This window comes from Carassius gibelio, chromosome B22 (assembly GCF_023724105.1).
Source record: "Carassius gibelio isolate Cgi1373 ecotype wild population from Czech Republic chromosome B22, carGib1.2-hapl.c, whole genome shotgun sequence".
Classification (NCBI taxonomy): domain Eukaryota; kingdom Metazoa; phylum Chordata; class Actinopteri; order Cypriniformes; family Cyprinidae; genus Carassius; species Carassius gibelio.
The window spans coordinates 13,670,274-13,691,232 of NC_068417.1; the positions used below are offsets into that span (position 1 = coordinate 13,670,274).

A 20,959-nucleotide genomic window follows, 5' to 3' on the forward strand; every position below is an offset into this window, starting at 1 on the left:
TATAAAATACTCTGATGAGTCTGTGGATAAGTTTTGAGATTTTGAACTCAATGACATGTTGCTTTGGCAAAAAAAATTTTTTTATTTTTTTATTACAGTTAACATGTTTTATTTAGAATAATGAAATGGTTTTAGTTTCAGTTTTAATGTATTATAATAACCCTAGTGCTTCCAAAAAAACTGGAATGAGAGAGCAACATAGTTAGGGTATCCACAGGAGATACAGAAACATATATATATATATATATATATATATATATATATATATATATATATATATATATATATATATATATATATATATATATATATATATATATATATATATCAAAGCAATGACTATGTAAACATATTCAAACACAAAAATACAATAAATAACAAGACTTACAGTTCAGGTTTTCACAAAAAAAATAAAAATAAAAATTAAAAAAAATAAATACATGTATATATTTAGACACATTTAACATTTCATAATATAAAACTTTTTTTTTTTTAGTTGTTTGAGGTTGAGTCAAAAGTATCAGTTATAGATTGTTATAATTTAGCATTAGTTTCATGTTGATCCATTGGTTTTACAGCTGTATGTACAGACACCAGAAAGTGTCAGACATATAGCAGTTTCCCAGGCTGTACACAATGTACCGCTATAAACACTACTTTATCAGCCATTATATGGAGGAAAGATGGTAATGCTATCAATAGTTTTCAAAAGGCATCAGTTCCATCTCCATCTCACAGTGTTGATAACTATTTTTAAGGGTACACGTTACATTATTACCCTAAATTATGGTCATATTATTCTGCTGATATAAAAATGTTTTAATACCACTGTTACTTTCCAAATTAATTTTACATCGTATATTTCACAATACATCAGTTTTCTTCTCATGGTCCCTTCTGCAGCAACAGGACTTTACACAAACCACCACAGTGGCCAGCACACCAACACCAAAAACAACAGCAGCACATATTCCTGCTATAACTCCTGAAGGTAGACTTGAATCTGTAATGATAAAGACAGACAGTCATTATTACAAGAGATGCTCTGATAATCAATGATATCAAACTCTTTTCTAACGATTACACATTTCTACTTTGGTCATCAGTAGAATGATATCGATATTGAACTGATAAATGGTGCTTTCTAGTGGGTGTTTGAGGAACAACAGCTAAAACAACATCACAGAACAAAGAGCTCAACATAGAGGGCGACTGACTATTACACAAAAGAGAAAGGAAAACATGAAACAACATTACACTCACTAGTGACAGTAATGCTGAATCTCTTTATTCTGAAGATGCTGATGCTGTGTCGAAGGCGGATGATGTAGATGATCTTTAACTGATAGAATCCAGAGTCTGTGTTTCTGATGTTCATGATGGTCAGAGATCCAGTCTGATGATCCAGCTTCAGTCTGTCTCTGAATCTCCCATCACAATGCTCATCTGTACTGATCTTACTCTGATCTCCAGTGATTTCAGCGATGAGAATCTCATTAAAATACCATCTCATCACATCATTCTGTTTTTTAATTACACGAGAGTCTAAAGTAACAGCTTCTCCCTCTTTCACTGAACTTCTCTTAATATCATCTTGATCAGCAGCAGGAACATCTGAAACAAACCAACAGCTGATTGTAGCTCAATTTTGGTGAGAAAACAAATGTTTCAGCTTTCAGTCTGAAAAGCAATCGTTTTTTTTGGCAAACGTAAAATAATGAATTAGAAATATAGCTGCAAGCAACAATTGTGGAGCCAAGCCAAGAACAGCAGAAATAGAATGTGCATTACAAAAGGCTATGAAAACAAAATTAAGTGAATGTAACCCATGTAAGCCTTTATATTATGTGCAATTTCTTTTTTTTTTTATAAATCACACTTAATTCTAACATTGTAACATTGCAGTCTTAAAACAAAAATAAGGCTTTAAAAGTGGAAGTTAAATTCACTAAACTAAAAAGCACAGAGTTGAGTTAGGTTACTTTGATTACCCCATTACAGTCACTTTACAGTCAGCGCTTTCATCAAAATTAGACCTGCTAGTAGGTTTAAAAATCTAAGTGTCAAATTTACTGTCCAACTACAAGTACTCCTGTCTGTTTGGCGCACATGTGAGCGGAGGTGCTCATTCACTGTGAAGTTTAGTTGAGAATCCCAAAGCAGAAGGCTCATGCACTTCTGCCAGAAAAAAAATGAAATATTTCCATGGCTTTCTAGCATTTACAGATGTAGGAAATACTTGTGAAATGTAAGTTATGCATTCAGGAAGACAGCACATTTCCAAATAACGTGAGTCTCTGTCAGCGTCAAACACAGCCTTTCTGTCAGAGCATATGACGGGATGAGCCCTTAAACTAATATGTGAAACAAAACTATAAACTATGTCTTACTAGTAAAGGCTTTAATATGAAGCCCGTCAAATGTTTAGAACAAACTGGATTGTGGGTTATTATATCCAGATTCGCTATGACCCAAGGAATCCAAAAACACGAAGAGCATGATTTTCTGACTAACTGTTCAAAGATATAAAGTTATAAATGAAGTTATAAGAAAAAAATGTGCACAACTGAATACTGCACTTTTCAAATTGGCTGCTACTGTAATGGGTGGAGTCTTATAGGTAAAACACATTCAGATACGATAAATACTAATGAATCTGGTTAAGAGTTTTGAATGTAACTATTATAATAAACACATTAATAATGTTGTGATCCATGCTTTTTTAGCCTGCTGTTAACCCCTTACTAGTAACCCCCCTTTTTTGGCATGGAGACCGAAATTACATACCCAAAATAAAAAGGTTTCTGCTCATGATTCTTTCTGACTAGATACATAATCAACCTTTGTTCACAAAGCTGACACTTTAAAGTTTACTGTTCAGGAATCAGAATCACTCAGACTGTTATGATAATAGAGATATATAAGCTCAAACATAAAAACAAAAATAAAAATATTAAAAACATATGTTTTAAATGTATTTAAAAAAATGTTGATGTAGGAAATGAGTTTGAAAACACAGTGTAGCTAAGGCCACAAGTCTTCCAAGACTTCATAAAAAATTTCATAATCGAATCTGTAAAACTGTGAATTTTATGAAATATTTTCTAAGGCCATGTCATGTGTGTTTTTAGAGAAGGCTAATCAGATTGATTTATGGCCCTTGTCATCTCTGTAAGATCTCACATGTAAACTTTCCTGTGCTCTTTGTGTATGTTTCACTGTTGAAAGCTGCCCGATTCATTATTCTATTGTTCTCACCAAACGAGTCTTTCACACCTCCGCCAGGTATGACACATTATCTGCATTATTCTTTTATCATTATTCTTTTGTTTTTATTCCACCTTTATTAGCCTTGATTGTGGTTTTTCAGGCTTTACAAAGCAACAAAGCAGCGATCTCACTTCAGTCTCTCTTTGCATTTAGCCCTTATTTATCAAAAGTCTTACTATAAAAATACAACAAAACATTTTCTTACGACCTTACGTGAATTATTGAGACAAAAATGCATTATGAAGAAGAAAAGCACCTGCTATTAGTAGCATTGGTGCTAACGTTAGCATCAAGCTACATCTGACAATTTATGAAATTATTAGTACACTTTTACTCAAAACTCACTTTAAACCCCGATCGAGTGTTTATAATAACTTCCTTTAGCGATCAGGGGTGGAATTTGGTCGTTTACTGTTGTAAAAATATGTTATTTGTAGCCTTTTTCATCGCTGCACAAGTTAGCATTTCCGATGTACATTTTCGATTTTTTTTATAAAAACGCCCCAGATCTCAAGAAATTCTCATACCAAGCTTTACTATCGTAATCGCGGGTAAATTCGTGGAAAATGAATAGAAATGACGATTCTGTCTGAAGAAATATGAAGTAAACATCAGTAAATATATCCATATATATCCGCAGATATGCATCTTTGGTCTGTAAATCCTTATTGACGCTGTTCAGTGAGTCTATGTGAACACAAATAAACCGCTGCTGACGTGACTGAATATGAGTGAGTGGTGAATTTCTATTCAAAATATGGCATAATACGGATTTATTATTTTGCACTCCTGACATAAATCACTAAATATCTGTCACTGCAACAATGTTTTATCAAAATATTGGTCAAATATCGAAGCTTGAGTCTTTAAACTTTCCATTGATGCACAGTTTGTCCAGATGAAGTAAGACAGTGATGTTTAATGTGCTGTGAAAGTGAAACAATAATAAACTGGGGCCGTCAGCGATGTTTGCGCGCAAAGGGGTTAAATGACTCACCATGAACAACAACATGGAAGATCTTTTGAATGACTTTTCTCCTGATGGTCTGTAGTTTATAATCTCCGGAGTCTGTGGTTGTGATGTTTGTGATGGTGAGATCACCCGTATGATGATCCAGCTTCAGTCTGTCTCTGAATCTCTCAGTGCCTTCATTACACTGAACATCTGTACAGGTCCTATTCAGATTTGCAATTATTTGAGCTATACGAATATCATTAAAATACCATTTCATTGGGTCTTGTTGGTTCATTTCAATATCAGTGTGTAGAGTGACTGAATCTCCCTCCATCAGTGACACTGACACTCCATCTGTCTCAACACCAGATGCACCTGAAGAAGAAATGAACGGCTCATTATAAGTCATAGTAAACAGTAAAAATACAACCAGGGTCGCCGTTTTTTTGCAAAGTAAGACCTGTTCCTGGATCAAAATCTTTTGATGGTCCTGTATCAACCTTATTGTCCAAAAATATAGACTTAACCCAATCCCTACCCCTAAACCTAACCCTACCCATATTTTATTCCTAAAAAATTTCTCAAAAAGCAATCATATATATTCGGATATATATATCTCATTCGGAAACAGTCGATTGTTATTCCAGTTTCAAAAAAAAAAATTAAAAATAAATTTAAATTTAAATTAAAATTTAAGCATTTAGCAGATGCTTTACAGTGCATTCAGGCTATCAATTGTTACCTATCATGTGTTCCCGGGGAATCAAACCGCCAACTTTACGCTTGATAGCGCAATGCTCTACCAATTGAGCAACAGGAACACTAATTATAAATGGATAAATCAATAATTATAATAACACTAAAAATAATTGTCCTAAATGTTTGACAGGTCATAGACCAGTCTCCCAGACCTCACTTGTAATGAAGGTAATTAATGCAATTTACCTACAGTTTAGATCTTACTGGACCTGTTGTATAAACATCTGGAGAGTTGTAGTAACCATGCGAAAGCTATTATTTGTAGATTTTTCTTCTGCATTCACAAGCTTAGGTCTAGTTTTGGCGTGGATGCAAGAATGGCCACTTGTTTACTAGATTTCCTTACAAATAGGTCTCAGAGGGTTAATAGTGTTCTGTCAGGTCCTATAATTACATCTATTGGCTCCCCATAGGAGTGTGTACTTTCTCCTCTGCTCTACATCCTTTACACAAATGAGTGTTGTAGTCAGCAGAAAGTTATAACTACCTGGGTAGTATTATCAATAATAAATTACATTTTGCAGACAATACCAATAGATTGTGTAATATGAGCCAACAAAGACTTTATTTTCTGCGGAAATTAGCTAAATTTAATATTGATGAGACATCGATGACTGCTTTTTATAAGGTATATGTTGAATTGATTTTAACATTTTTCATTGATTTATTGATTTGCCTCTTTAAAGTTGAAACAAAATAATTTTCTGTCAAAGGTTGTAAATAACTGCAGTAAAGTACTGGGTGTGAAATTACCTGGGTTGTCAGATTTGTTTGACATTCAGGTGATAAAGAAAGCACATCGCATGATATCTGACACGTCTCACCCTCTTTATCATTAATTTCAAACCTTCTCTCAGGATACTTGTACAGGGTCCCTCTAGCCAAGATAAACATATTTAACTGTTTGTTTGTTCCATATGCTATCAATTTACTTAATTCAAATAGGAAGAGGTAGTTCGTTTTTTTTTTTTTTTTTTTTTTTTTTTTTTTTTTTATCTGCTTTTTATGTCATGCATTTGTCTGTCTTGTATGTGGTGTAAAAAAAAATATCATGCTGTAGAACAAATTGCCCCTAAGGGGGACAATAAAGTTAATAATTATAACAATACAAATTGTGAGTCTTAGGTGCCCTCCATAGGGCAGTACTGGTACTTTCCATTGGCTTGTACCAGTGAACTTTAGGTGATTTCCACAATATGACAGATACAACAGGTTCTCAAGCTTCATTTACTTCATTGATGATACGATTGCTTGCACCATGACAGGATAACAATGCATAATGCATAAGAATCACTGCCTTGAGGACCACACAATTTATTTTTTAGATAGAGGTGGAAGAGAGAGTCTGGAAAGGAACACTGGAAAACAGGAGCTGGGGAAACCAGTGGTGAACACGGGAGATCCATCAGAAGTCTGCTGGTCTCCACCTGGGTTTCCTGCCCCAATGGCTCCATCTCCACTGGCCATCTCCAGGCCAAGTTTCCACCATCCCTGCCTTGACTTACACACAGTATTGAACACACACCCCATAAAAGTGAAAGTGAAAATTGTGACATTTGCCAAGTACAGGTCCTTCTAAAAAAATTAGCATATTGTGATAAAAGTTCATTATTTTCCATAATGTAATGATAAAAATTAAACTTTCATATATTTTAGATTCATTGCACACCAACTGAAATATTTCAGGTCTTTTATTGTTTTAATACTGATGATTTTGGCATACAGCTCATGAAAACCCAAAATTCCTATCTCTAAAAAATTTGCATATCATGAAAAGGTTCTCTAAACGAGCTATTAACCTAATCATCTGAATCAACTAATTAACTCTAAACACCTGCAAAAGATTCCTGAGGCTTTTAAAAACTCCCAGCCTGGTTCATTACTCAAAACCGCAATCATGGGTAAGACTGCCGACCTGACTGCTGTCCAGAAGGCCATCATTGACACCCTCAAGTGAGAGGGTAAGACACAGAAAGAAATTTCTGAATGAATAGGCTGTTCCCAGAGTGCTGTATCAAGGCACTTCAGTGGGAAGTCTGTGGGAAGGAAAAAGTGTGGCAAAAAACGCTGCACAACGAGAAGAGGTGACTGGACCCTGAGGAAGATTGTGGAGAAGGACCAATTCCAGACCTTGGGGGACCTGCGGAAGCAGTGGACTGAGTCTGGAGTAGAAACATCCAGAGCCACCGTGCACAGGCATATGCAGGAAATGGGCTACAGAGAAGCAACACTGGACTGTTGCTCAGTGGTCCAAAGTACTTTTTTCGGATGAAAGCAAATTTTGCATGTCATTCGGAAATCAAGGTGCCAGAGTCTGGAGGAAGACTGGGGAGAAGGAAATGCCAAAATGCCTGAAGTCCAGTGTCAAGTACTCACAGTCAGTGATGGTCTGGGGTGCCATGTCAGCTGCTGGTGTTAGTCCACTGTGTTTTATCAAGGGTAGGGTCAATGCAGCTAGCTATCAGGAGATTTTGGAGCACTTCATGCTTCCATCTGCTGAAAAGCTTTATGGAGATGAAGATTTCATTTTTCAGCACGACCTGGCCCCTGCTCACAGTGCCAAAACCACTGGTAAATGGTTTACTGACCATGGTATTACTGTGCTCAATTGGCCTGCGAACTCTCCTTACCTGAACCCCATAGAGAATCTGTGGGATATTGTGAAGAGAAAGTTGAGAGACACAAGACCCAACACTCTGGATGAGCTTAAGGCCACTATCGAAGCATCCTGGGCCTCCATAACACCTCAGCAGTGCCACAGGCTGATTGCCACCATGCCACGCCGCATTGAAGCAGCCATTTCTGCAAAAGGATTCACGACCAAGTATTTAGTGCATAACTGAACATAATTATTTGAAAGTTGACTTTTTTTTGTTGTATTAAAAACATTTTTCTTTTATTGGTCGGTTGAAATATGCTAATTTTTTAGAGATAGGAATTTTGGGTTTTCATGAGCTGTATGCCAAAATCATCAGTATTAAAACAATAAAAGATCTGAGATATTTCAGTTGGTGTGCAATGAATCTAAAATATATGAAAATTTAATTTTTATCATTACATTATGGAAAATAATGAACTTCTATCACAATATGCTAATTTTTTGAGAAGGACCTGTACAGTAACCCATTCTCGGAATTGGTGCTCTGCATTTAACCCATCCAAGTGCACACACACAGCAGTGAGAAGTGAACACACATCTGAAGCTTAAATTATAAAAATGCACACCATAAGCAGTACTTATTGCTGCACAATCTTGACAAACTTGTATGACGGATAGAGACTATCTTGGATAGATAGTCTCTATCCAAGTTACAAATGTCAATCAGCAAGCAGTGAGTGACTTCTCTTTTTCTTTTGTTCTTTGTTTAACATCAATGGCAAAGTCTGCAGTAGGTTTCACTTTAAATGCCAAGGGCACATGTTTGCTTCTGACATTGGTGGGGACACAACAGCGGAACCTCCCCCCGCGCTGCGTCTATTTTTGCTGCACCACTCACACTGAATTAAAACCACAGTGCATTGTTCTTAGTCAAAATAAACACTAAAACACTAAAAATAAAGTCAACCACAAAATAATTTTCCTCTTTTGATGCCAGAAGCATTGTCCACCTTTCAAATAAATAAATGCTTAAATCTAGAGGTATATCTTAATTTGAATATTACTTTTATCATGTAAGATACATGCATGCATGTGTGTCGGACAGTTGGATGGGAACACAGTTGCATCGCAGCAGAGTTTGCTGCCCATCATAAACCAAAGCATACATTTAAGGACAGTAGTCAGAGGAAAAAACCTGGGAAAACCTGTGGTGTAATGGACGATACTCGTCTGTATTTGCAGTAAAGTGGCGGCTCAGCGGCACTTGACAAATTATACCAATTGTGAAAGCACAAAAGGTGCTAGCCGCTCCTGCACTTTCAATACAAAATAATGGTTAGCTACTGTGCACAAAATAATTGCACAATTAGTGGGTTATTTTCGACAGCCCTAGTTTTCAGTGAAACTATTTACGTTAAAACGTAACAGAGAACAAAAGTTGCCATGCTTGTTCAAAAGTTGAGTGCTTTTCACTCTTTCTGATTTGTTTAGCAATATTAGCAATATTGAACTGTACTTATTGCAAAGGAATGTGTATTGATTGACCAAATTACACTCACCAGTGACAGTAATGCTGAATCGTCTGATACTGATGATGCTGTGGTGAGGGTGGATGCGGTGGTTTTTCTGTAGTTCGTAAACTCCAGCATCTGTGGTTGTGATGTTCATGATGGTCAGAGATCCAGTCTGATGATCCAGCTTCAGTCTGTCTCTGAATCTCTCTTTACACTGATCATCTGTACAGATCTTACTCCAATCTCCAGTGATTTCAGCGATGAGATCGTCATTAAAATGCCACTTCATTACATCATTTGGGTTTTTTATTACGCGAGTGTCTAAAGTGACAGAGTTTCCCTCCTTCACTGTTTTTGTCTTCATTGTATAAGTCTTTGCACCAGAAACATCTGCAACACAAATCGACAGCTGCTGGATGATCTTTTTGGGAAAAAACAAAACAACTTAGACACTCTTGGGAACAGATTTGGGGTCTCTGCAATTTACAGTTTCTGATGCACATAAACATTTATAAGAAACAAAACAAACACAAATAGGGTTTTAGAACTTTGGGTGCTTGCACCCCTTAAAAAACAACAACAATGAAAAAAAAACAAACATATGCATTATGTGATTTAAGCAAATGTAACATGCTTTAAAATGACTCACCATGAACAGCAACAATAAAAATCTTTTGATTCATTCTTCTGCTGATAGTTTGAAGTTGATAAACTCCAGCGTCTGTAGTTCTGATGTCTGTGATGGTGAGATCACCCGTCTGACTGTCCAGCTTCAGTCTGTCTCTGAATCTCTCAGTACCTTTATTACACTGAACATCTGTACAGATCTTCCTGAGATCTCCAGTGATCTGAGCGATGCGAGTGTCAAAAAAATACCACGCAATTCTGTCTTGTTGGTTTGCTTCAACACCAGTGTGAAGAGTGACAGAATCTCCCTCCGTCACAAACACTTCATTTTTATCATCATCATCATCATCACCTGAAAAAGAAATGAATCACTTCTAGAGGACTGGTATAAGAATATACAAAAGGAAAGTGTTGCGTTTGATAAAGATCACACCGACACAGTAAGTAACATCAACTTATCGAATCTCTTTTACTTCACTTCTCTGTCTTCACACCCCGGTAGACGAACACATACATTGATCAGTCATGACAGAATGCTTCCAGCACAATCAAACTCGATGCATCACTGAACACTAACTCATCGCCTTATCAAACAACACTTGTGTGAGAACACAACAGAAAGTGCTGTGACTACGCGAGTCTTATGATCTTCCCACATGACTCATAGGTTTATCATAAGCCGTGATTCATAAAATATAGCTACTTCGAACGAAAATAACTAATAAAATAATACATGTCTGCTTACTTGATACCTGATACAACATTAAACTAATGAGCCAGATTCGCTATTAATGTTTACGGATAGACAGATTGTAACAGACTACTTACCGGGGATGAAAAGTAGACACAGAATGAACAAAACGAAGATCTTCATTTTCAACACTTTTTCCACTGAAATTTTTTTATATATACAAACAAATATATATTTGTAACGCGTCCGAATCAAGAATGAAAAAGGAACTTCATGAGTTATTTCGAGCCCCAAATAACCAAGGCTTGTGTGAAAAAATAACAAATCCAGCTGGTCGGTTTTGCTTTCGATTGCAAATCGCCTAGGGATTAGATCGACATCTGCTGTCGACAACAGGGGTTTTAGGTGTTTTTGACACACTAGGGCTTAGAAACAGCTACGTTTGCATGCACATTTTTGGGTCGGACTGAATTAATATTGATTGATGAATCTGATTGTTGTGTTTACATAAACGCTTTTTTTTTTCTTTTCTTTTTTTTTTTTTTTTATGTGCGCACACTGCACCCAGAGTGAAAATGAAAGTAAGCAATCGCCTACACTATTCTTTATTTGTTTTTAACAGTATAATTAATATTTTCCCGGTTATGGATAAAACTGTCAGGCTAAGCTGAGTTCATCTATCACTTACCAATAGGAACACATTGATATTACCTGGAATCTCTCACATATAATTATTTTTTATACAGTATACAGAAGTATAAGAATACAGAAAATACAGCTTAAATCAAATACATAATAAAATAAACGACAACTGACTCTTTTTAATGCATCGTGCCAAATATTTAAAGAGTTTGTTTTAAGATATTTAAAAAAAAAAAAAAAAAAAAAAAAAAAAAAAAGTTAACATGCTGCAACATACACATTCAGTCGATCAGCAGTTTCTGGCCATACAGCCTTTCTCATTGGTACTATTACAGTTATACTTTATGGTTATTAGTAGAACATTACAAGTTGAAATCACTAAATTAAAAATGTAAATAAATAACATAAAACAGACTATATTTTATGTAAGAGGAATACACGTGAATGCATTTGAGCTAGTAATTAGTGCTGTATAGCTTACATTTGATTAAACTGCACCACAAATCATCACAGACTGTGGAAACTTAACACTGGACGTTTATGAACCAGGTGTGTCAAACTGATGGATGGAGCCCTTTAATTTACACTTCTAAGTCTGCACTAACATAAAATATGGTAGAGGAATTAGTAGCATTTTAGGTGTGCTGTCAGGAGGGATGGCTCCAAGTTCAGGATAGAGCCCGAACCCAGAGACCCCCCCCCCCCCAATTAATCTAATGGGATGAAATTAGATTAAGAGTGAGGTGTTAAACATTAAGATAATATATAATTTTAGCAGATTACTTGTATAGGCCAACTAAAATTAAAGTCTATGTGTTTTTGATCAGAGGTACTAGTGTCAGAGAAAGAGATACCAGCAAAATACCATCCCCTGAGCAAATGCCATCCCCTGAGGTACAGATCAAATCAAGGATATGACCATGTGAATTAGTAGGAAACTGAACATGATGATCAGACACATTAAAACAATCAAAAACGGACAGTAATTGAGTGGTGTTAGGGCAAACAACATAAACATGTATATTACAGTCACCAAGCAGGAGAACAGGAGATGGCGAGGGTTACAGTTCACTGAGTTGAGAAAAAAAGTTTGAAAATGATTTAGGAGGATAGAGTAGGTTGATAATGAGAGAGTCAACCTTCAGTACCGTATATTCAAATGTATCGATGTTGTGGAAATCGAGTTGAGAGATTTGGAGGTTATCACGGTAAACAAATACTTATATCCATACGGCACGAGTATGTTTGTATGAGGCAGATGAATTTGATGACGAGGTTAGATGACAGTTAAAGATGTTTCACAATATCATAGTTGTATTTATTTTGGGTGTTTTTGTTTTTATTTATACAGGGCAGTACAGAAAGCGCATAAGTGGGTTAGAGAGAGGAGGGGATGGCATCAGACCTAGAGCTCGGACACTTTCAAGGATCACCCGCAGCACAACCACGCTATATGCACGAGACTGTTGGTTCTAACATTTTATAAGAATTAAAAGAAACATTTCTTCTTAAAATGTTACATGCATTTCATTCAAGGCCGGGTTTTTCCTGTGTAAAAAAAAATTTAGTGCCAGGTTCCATTCCCAAATTGTTCAACACATTTTCACTGCACAAATGTACAAATCTCTTGTAATGAGACACATTAGTAAAACATGCTTTTAATGAAACTATAGTTTTCTAACAAAATAAAATATAAACTGATAAAGAAATAATAAATAAATAAATAAATAAATAAATATACAAGGGTGCTGCGCAAAATTTGCATGCTATTTTACAAAAACGTTGAGTCTTTAAATGTTGTATTTGTATTTTTATTTTACTGGTTTTTAACAACACATCCAACCACAAACTGCAAGCTAAAGTTTAAGATTATTTTCATGTGTTTTTTACAGTCTTTTGCTGCTGGAAGAGTTGTTAGTGAAGGCAGCAGGGGGAGCTCATCCTGTGCTCTGAGTCGGGAGGATTCACATTGACAGCTCTGCAGTGTTTTCAACAGTAGCATTTTTAGAAATGCTTTTAGATAAGCTATTGAATAAAATGTCTGTTTTGTTATTTTTGTGCTGGTGGAATCTGATTGGTAAGCTATACTTTTTGTTTAATTGTATGGTTGATTATTAATATATATATATTTTTTTGTTTAAATGTCAGAGTAATAAAGTATCTGCTGCACTAACGGAAAAGGTACAAAAACTGTCACTGAGGCAGTCTACTTTAGGTACCAAAAAATAATATACTATTTTTAATGTTTTCAAACATTAAAAAATATTCAGTCTGTAATAATGAATTTGTTTATTAAATGTTGCACATTTATTCTACTCTACAACAGATAACTTTAAAGCAAAATAAATATTAAGGATGCATTGCATCACAAGGATTAAGCCCATGGGTTGTTACAGCTGCAGGGAAAGTATATAATATATAGTGTTTCTCTATAAAAAAAGTAACTAATTGTGTTAGTTTGTATGGAAAGTAATGGTTAATGTTACTTTTGTGTTACTTTTTAATGTGGGCTGGGCTTGCTTATTTTTCATAATAAAAAAAAACAAAACACACAAAAGTTTTAATTTGGGCAACTGTAAAGGCACTTTCATTCTATAAGTTATCTCAACACGTGGGCAGAAGATCCATCAATTAATAAACGTGAAAATAAAGTTGCTTGCTTTCTTTATTTGAAAAAGTAAAACTTCACTGTAAATTTCAAAGTATTGTGTTACTTTAATTACTCAATTAAAGTGATTTTATTATGTGTCCTATGGGGCCTGGTTATCTGTCCTTTTTCTTAAAATACGCTGCTAAATATATTCATAGGTGATCTCTATGTGCTGCTGCAATGTTTTCTCTTTCTGCTTGGTTCTAATAATATCTCTTTAATGGTAGCGGTTAGCAGTTTACAGTATCAGTTTTTAAGATATATACTGTATATCAGACAAAAATGTTTTGCTTGCCAGTCAAACAAATAAATAGAAAATAAGGAAATGGAATATGTGTTGCTTTTAAATTACAGTAGCCTGCCTTTGTAATTGTCGGTGAAAAAAATCTGTTTTTATTATCCAGGTGTGTTTGGTGAGACAGTGTCAGTGTTGGAGGGAGATTCTGTCACACTAAACACTGATCTTACTGAAATACTTGAAGACGATGACATACTGTGGAAATTTGGAGCTGAAATGTCTCTCATAGCTGAAATCAGTCGGGAGAAACAAATCTTTTACAAATATGATAATGTTCCTGATGGGATATTCAGAGACAGACTGAAGCTGGACAATCAAACTGGATCTCTGACCATCATGAACATCACAACTCAACATGCTGGACTCTATGAACTACAGATAAGTGGAGCAAAACTGACATCAAAAACATTCAGTGTTTCTGTCTATGGTGAGTAGAGATCATTCATTCCGCCTGTTACATATTCTTGTTTTACAGTTTGAGATGGCATCATATAAACACTCACACAACACTGAAATAAAAATAAAGTTGTGTAGATTTATCCACATTTCAGTGTATTCACATGTTTTGCAGCACATCTGCCTGTTCCTAACATTACCAGAGACTGTTCTTCATCATCATCATCTTCAGCATCATCCTATTGTTCATTGTTGTGCTCAGTGGTGAATTTGAGTCATGTGACTCTCTCCTGGTACAAAGGAAACAGTTTATTGTCCAGCATCAGTGTGTCTGATCTCAGCATCAGTCTCTCTCTACCTCTGGAGGTGGAATATCAGGAGAAAAACAGCTACAGCTGTGTGATCAACAATCCCATCAGCAACCAGACCACACATCTGGACATTAGTCAACTCTGTCACACATGTTCAGGTATGGAAGTAGTGATATTAATGTTTATTTGTTGGTCTGATGTCTGTCTATTCAATTCAAGTACATTTCCATAGTGCTTTTCACGATACAAATAGTTGCAAATCAACTTTACAGAAAATTAAGTTTCTACGATATTTAGTAGTTGCTTTTAAGTGGTGACTGTCAGTTAAATCATTTAAAGAAAAATCTATTTAAAACATTTAATCAGAAAAACATATGCTTGATTTTTCATAAATTGCCTGTTTCTAAGATGGAATAATGCTGTTTTTGTAACATGGGAAAGGGGAAGTTGCTGTCTAATATAACGCCCAGATTTTTGACTGTAGAGGAAGTAACAGTACATCCTTCTAGTTGCAAATTGTAATCCAAGAGTCTCTGTGTACTGTTTTTTTTTTTTTTTTTTTTGGTCCAATAAGTAATATATCTGTCATATCCGAATTTAATATGAGAATATATTTTATATAAATATGAGAAATATATTTGTAACACACTATGTTATCTTAGCTAATTTATCTGGTCTTGTTGAGATATATTTGGGTATCGACAGCATAAAAGTTTATCCCGTGTTACCAAGGGGCAACATGTATATTGAAAATAGCAGAGGACCTAGGACAGATCCTTGTGGCACTCCATATTTTACTGGTGATAACTGAGATGGCTCCCCTTTTAAATAAAGTTGTAATGATTGGACAGATAGGATCTAAACTATCTAAGAGCAAGGTCAAGTAAAACTAACAATGAGATCCAGCCTTAGTCTGACGCAAGAAGCAAGTCATTCGTAATTTTAACAATTGTCTAACTATTGTCTAACAAAAGTGTAATGAATAAGCCTCAGGCTGAAGGAAGTGCCTCTTCCTCTGCACTTACTCCCAATTCCTGTCAACACAGGGACAGAAGAGCAACCAGTCCTTGTTATCTATCCTTTTTCATAAATTATACTTTGATTGTACTCCATTATTTGACACTATACATATATTTTATGGAAATCTGAAAGAGCTGCTGCGGTGTTTCATATCTCTGCTTCATACTAATATTCTGTCTTTAGTGGTAGAAGTATATAAAAGCATATTGTTATTTATCTGCAAGAGCTAAAGTACTTATACAGTATCAGACAGAAAGTGTATGCTTGTCAGTCCAAAAAAAAAAAAAAAAGGAAATAGAATATGTGTTGCTTTTTAATTATAGTTTCCTATACTTACAATTTGCTTAATATCTGTGTAAAATATTTGTTCATCAGGTGTATTTGAGGTGTCATTGATAAAGGGAGATTCTGTCACTCTGAGCACTGATGTTACTGAAATACCTGAAAACAATGACATACTGTGGACATTTGGAGTTGGTAGTTCTCTCATAGCTGAAATCAGAAGAGAGAAACAAATCTTCTCAATGTATGATGTTCCTGATGGGATATTCAGAGATAGACTGAAGCTGGACTATCAAACTGGATCTCTGACCATCACAAACATCACAACTCAACACACTGGAGTCTATGAACTACAAATAAGTGGAGCAAAACTGGCATCAAAAACATTCAGTGTTTCTGTCTATGGTGAGCAGACATAATTTGCTCTGCCTGTTATATTCTTTATTTTATAGTTTGAGGTGACATAATATAAGCAGTCATTCAATGCTGAAATGGAAATAAAGTTGTGTAAATGTATCCTGTTTTAGTTTATTCTCTCATGTTTTCAGGTCGTCTGTCTGTTCCTAACATTACCAGAGACTGCTCTTCTTCATCATCATCATCTTGTTCACTGGTGTGTTCAGTGGTGAATGTGGGTCATGTGACTCTCACCTGGTACAAAAGAAACAGTTTATTGTCCAGCATCAGTGTGTCTGATCTCAGCATCAGTCTATCTCTACCTCTGGAGGTGGAATATCAGGATAGAAACAGCTACAGCTGTGTGATCAACAATCCCATCAGCCACCAGACCAGAAATCTGGAAATCAGCAAACTCTGTCAGCCATGTGCAGGTAGGACAGTAGTGATACTAACGTTTGTACAAAATTATTTCTAGTCTTTGAATCTGATTGGCTGCAAGACTTTTCCAGCAATCCGATATGCTAGTGCTAACAGAACTCCAGCCATTTCACCATTTATATAACTCCACTTGCAGTATTTCTCACAGCAAGTGTCATGGCAGATGCCCAAATCCACTATATACTTTTAAATAATGTTGTTTCAAAATTTCTATTTCAATACATCTTTATGAAAATTTTATTCAGTGGTTTGGAATATGTGAGCTCCAGGGCATCAGTGGCTGTTCAGAAATCATGAAGATGACAAAAGTGTGCTTAGCTCAGACAGATCTTCTGGAATTTACATCGAACTTGTTTTGGTGATTTTAGTGAAATTATTCTGCCATTAGATCGCGACAATAGTTTTTATGAGTGAGTCAGCAATAAATACTTGTATATCGAAAAGAGACTGAAAAAGGGTTGTAAACAAGGTCTTTTTTTACTCTCAACAACACCTTGTAAGACGCCGCCAACAAATGCACTGAGCAGTGCAGTCTTTGGAAATCACCCTTAACAAATGTAAGGATACTACGACAAAGATATAGCTTTCCTCAGCAGACATTCAAACTAATGTTTTATTGTGAATATGAGATAGAGATGAAGAATGGTTGATGTATCAGATGTAGGTATTCACACTTGTTCAGTCTATCTGTCACGGGGCAGGCCAATCAGGCTGCACCCACCCCTAAGACCCGTACCACCCTTGGGGAGTCGGACAGAGGCCAGGCAAGGACGACAGACAAGGTTTCAAGTAACACAGTATTTTATTGAGTATAAAAGGGGGATCTAAAATGGTGAGTCTTCTGGGCAGGGTCGTTCCGTCCTAAGGACCCGCCAGAGGCACACAGAGTGCAATGTAGGGGGGTGTTCTGGTGAGTGGCTTTGCTGTCTTCCAATGAGAGAGACAAGTCAGGGCTCACAACTGGGAGGAGGCTACTGTAGTACCATTCAGGTGCGTATTTCGGGTGACGTACTCCCTTCTTCCCAGGGGGAGGACGGGTCGGGACTTCACCCAGAGCGACTGTGGTTGAACAGTTAAGGTACTCGTTTCGGGTACGTACTCCTCTTCTTCTGCAGGTGACAGGCAGAGAACTGACGGCTGAGGAGCTCCACTACCAAGCAGTCTGGTAAGTATTCAGGTATGAAATCCTCTTGAAGGACTGGCAGACAAAGAGCTTACGATAGAAGAAGAAGTTAGCTGCAAAGCAGACAGGTGAATACACAGATATGTAATCCTCTTCTTCAGCAATGACAGACAGAGAACTTACAGCTGGAGGAGTTTCACCGCAAAGCAGTCAGGTGAGTATTCCAGTATGAAATCCCTCTTCACAATGGGCTGTCAGATAGTACACTCAAATAGCTGTGGATTACAACAGTGTTAGCCTCTTCTTACGTCTTAGAACGTGACAGAAACTCAGGTAAATAGTGGACACCCAGCAAGTTTGAGTTCACACTTCACACATCAAAACAGTGCATCACATCACTTCATCACTGCAATTCAACACTCAGTGGGAAATACATATATAGATGGCCATCGCCCATTTTCTGACCTGGCATTCACGTCAGAGAGTCCCATAGACAAGAGAGAGAGGATGCAGATCGATCGGACTACTCACAGTCTCTGACAAACGATCTTACTGTCCAGCGATTTCCTCCTTCTGGTTGAGTCGGTGTGCTCTTTCTCCCAAACTCACAATGCCGTGCCCATTTGCCAGCCCCACTTCCTCTTCTCCACCGCTTACGTTTCCTCCGAGATTCACAGTCCCGAACACAGCGCCCTCTTTGGTGCATCCTCTCTCCTTTTATCCTACACTAATGGCAACGTGTCCCAATGTGCACAGCTGCCAGGCGGCAAGGAAGTCGACCGGAAGTTAAAGTCGGCTGCGTGCTGCCATCTTGTAGCAGAACTTCACTTGCGTTAGCATTCCCATTGACTCCCATTCATTTTGGCGTCACTTTGACAGCGAATAACTTTACACCTGAGGCGTTTAAAGACTCCGTTTGTCCATTATTTATTTCTAAAGATACACAACAATGTATAAAGGGCTCCATTACCTTGTTACATTATGGCCCGTAGAAACAGTTTTTGTAACAGAATAGGCTAACGATTGCGTCAGAACCACGCGATTCTCTGTCGCATTACCGTACAGACAGGAGGAGAAGCTCGCAGGCAATTAACTTAATATGGCGTACTGGCATTACATTTTAAAATCCTATACAAAATAATTAATCAGAAAACTTACTCCTGCTCACTCACGCCAAAGAACTCCCCGCTCAAGCTCGCCGTCTCTGCAAGATTAACGATGGCAGTTTGCACGCACAGCTACTAGAACATTTACATCTGTCAGACAGGTTGCTGACGTCGTCAAGCTTCGTTTGAGTCTGCACGTCAGAAACGGAAGTGCTAAAAAAAACGCTAAAAATGGGCTTCAATTGTCTCAGTTGAGTTCCAATGGGGTCGCTGTGTCAATTTCTTTTACTGTCTATGACAGCTGCCGTCGATTTCCGCTGATCACCCCATTCGCGGGAATTTTGCGCTAAACCGGAACTAGCCCGGTGTTCCGTTGTTATTGGTCCAGCGGGAGGCAGTCGCGGCCAACATTAGTTCCACCTTGACAGTTGGAATTTTGTCACCTCGTGACATAAATCCCTCTCTCAAAATACTCTACATAATACAGTTAGCTTTTAATACACAAATACAATAAGCTTTCAATGAAGCAACTAGTTTAATGTTTTTTTGTTACTAGTTCATAAGTGATGTTTTAGAAATAGTAACAGAGGCTTGGGATCAGCTGTTAAACTGTCTAACAGATTTGAATCTGTGGTGGAAGGAAGTAATTCTACACAAAAGAGGGTTTTCAAAGATGCAACTTTTGTTGTCTCTTTTTTTATTTACACACGTGTGCCATCGAACTGTGGTATAAATATACTGTCACACTTGTAGCAGTGCAACATGGTTGTACAAGTTTATCAGCCGTGCTGATAGACAGCCATATCACACTGTTAAGAGTGTGATATTCATCATGTATTAATTGAGCTGATTTCTGTCTATTGTTGTTGCTCAGACGCAATAACTTACATGGATATCTCTCTTTTCCTCTCCTATACATTCCCCAGACTCAGATTCTTTGACAGTGTTGATCTCTGTTGCTGTTGCTGAATTTCTGTTGATTTTTGCTGGATTTGGGATCTTCTGCATCTGCTGGAAATGTAGAAAAGCTGATGAAGAAGGCAAGTGTCTCCTATTCATTTGAATCAACTCATAGCTCATACTGTAATTTAATATAATTCATGAATGTTTCAAAATAATGCGTGCGGTTAGTGTTTCTTGCAATGGTCTGCCCTGATTAGCGGTCTTGTCACATGCAAGGCTAATTCTTTTTTTTTTTCTTTTTTTTTATTATTGTTTTACTCTGCTAGTAGTTGTTGAAAAGTAACTATATGACACACACTGTATGTTAATGCACTTTTTAAAATTGCAATATTAAATATATGTAATTAATTGTGTGCATAAATGATTCAACTGTGGAAGCGCTAACATAACACATTGCAAATTACTCGTTTAAACAGTTCAGATTTGTGAAGACGAGATCACTCATGTCATTATGATACATGAGACAATGTTCTGCGAAAGAAATGCACATGCATTGGTAAGATTATTTATTTCAAACTATATTATGTCTCTATCATTTCAGCAGAGTCAGATGAAGATTAGTGTGAACTTTTCTCTGTATAATTATAATTATTTATCACATAGTATTATAAAAGACTAACATATATTTTCTTTCTCTAATAGTTCCCAAAGAAGCCATTTTACTGATAATTGTTTATTGCTGGCATACAAGAGTAAGTTAGTTTTTATTTTTTTTTTATTTTTTATTGTGAGTCTAAAGATAAAAGGATTTAGATTAATTTACTTTCATATTTTGAACTAGAGTGCATTTGTAAAGCTACTGAGAAAACACTAGAATATTTGAATAAAATTAAATGTTCTAAAGCAGAAAAACATTTATTAAAAAAATGTATATAAATATTTAAAGGGAGAAGAACCTGAATCAAACTACTAAGAC

At 36.4% G+C, this 20,959-nt stretch overlaps 2 protein-coding genes across 2 annotated transcripts; one reads left to right on the forward strand and one right to left on the reverse strand.

Moving 5' to 3' along the window:
• Window positions 1-312: 312 nt before the first annotated feature.
• LOC127987074 (uncharacterized) lies at window positions 313-10,765 on the reverse strand. Its single transcript, XM_052589369.1, has 6 exons — window positions 10,553-10,765; window positions 9,747-10,076; window positions 9,143-9,487; window positions 4,268-4,600; window positions 1,264-1,614; window positions 313-1,003 (listed from the first exon to the last, which is right to left on the reverse strand). The coding sequence occupies exons 1-6, from the start codon at window positions 10,596-10,598 to the stop codon at window positions 864-866; spliced, it is 1,545 nt and encodes a 514-aa protein (XP_052445329.1). The 5' UTR covers window positions 10,599-10,765; the 3' UTR covers window positions 313-863.
• A 3,044-nt stretch (window positions 10,766-13,809) lies between these two features.
• On the forward strand, window positions 13,810-20,151 carry LOC127988036 (hemicentin-2-like). Its single transcript, XM_052590531.1, has 6 exons — window positions 13,810-13,819; window positions 14,112-14,432; window positions 14,577-14,870; window positions 16,108-16,419; window positions 16,563-16,844; window positions 20,007-20,151. The coding sequence occupies exons 1-6, from the start codon at window positions 13,810-13,812 to the stop codon at window positions 20,141-20,143; spliced, it is 1,356 nt and encodes a 451-aa protein (XP_052446491.1). The 3' UTR covers window positions 20,144-20,151.
• The last annotated feature ends 808 nt before the right edge of the window (window positions 20,152-20,959 follow it).

Excerpts from the sequence above, each read along its gene's own strand:
- LOC127987074 (XM_052589369.1), bottom strand. The coding sequence starts at position 10,598 with ATGAAGATCTTCGTTTTGTTCATTCTGTGTCTACTTTTCATCCCCG. Across the intron at positions 10,077-10,552 it reads GTGTCTACTTTTCATCCCCG|GTGATGATGATGATGATGAT; the intron begins GTAAGTAGTCTG and ends TTTCTTTTTCAG. Across the intron at positions 9,488-9,746 it reads TTTTATTGTTGCTGTTCATG|ATGTTTCTGGTGCAAAGACT; the intron begins GTGAGTCATTTT and ends TTTGTGTTGCAG.
- LOC127988036 (XM_052590531.1), top strand. Across the intron at positions 14,433-14,576 it reads ATTCAGTGTTTCTGTCTATG|CACATCTGCCTGTTCCTAAC; the intron begins GTGAGTAGAGAT and ends CATGTTTTGCAG. Across the intron at positions 14,871-16,107 it reads ACTCTGTCACACATGTTCAG|GTGTATTTGAGGTGTCATTG; the intron begins GTATGGAAGTAG and ends TTTGTTCATCAG.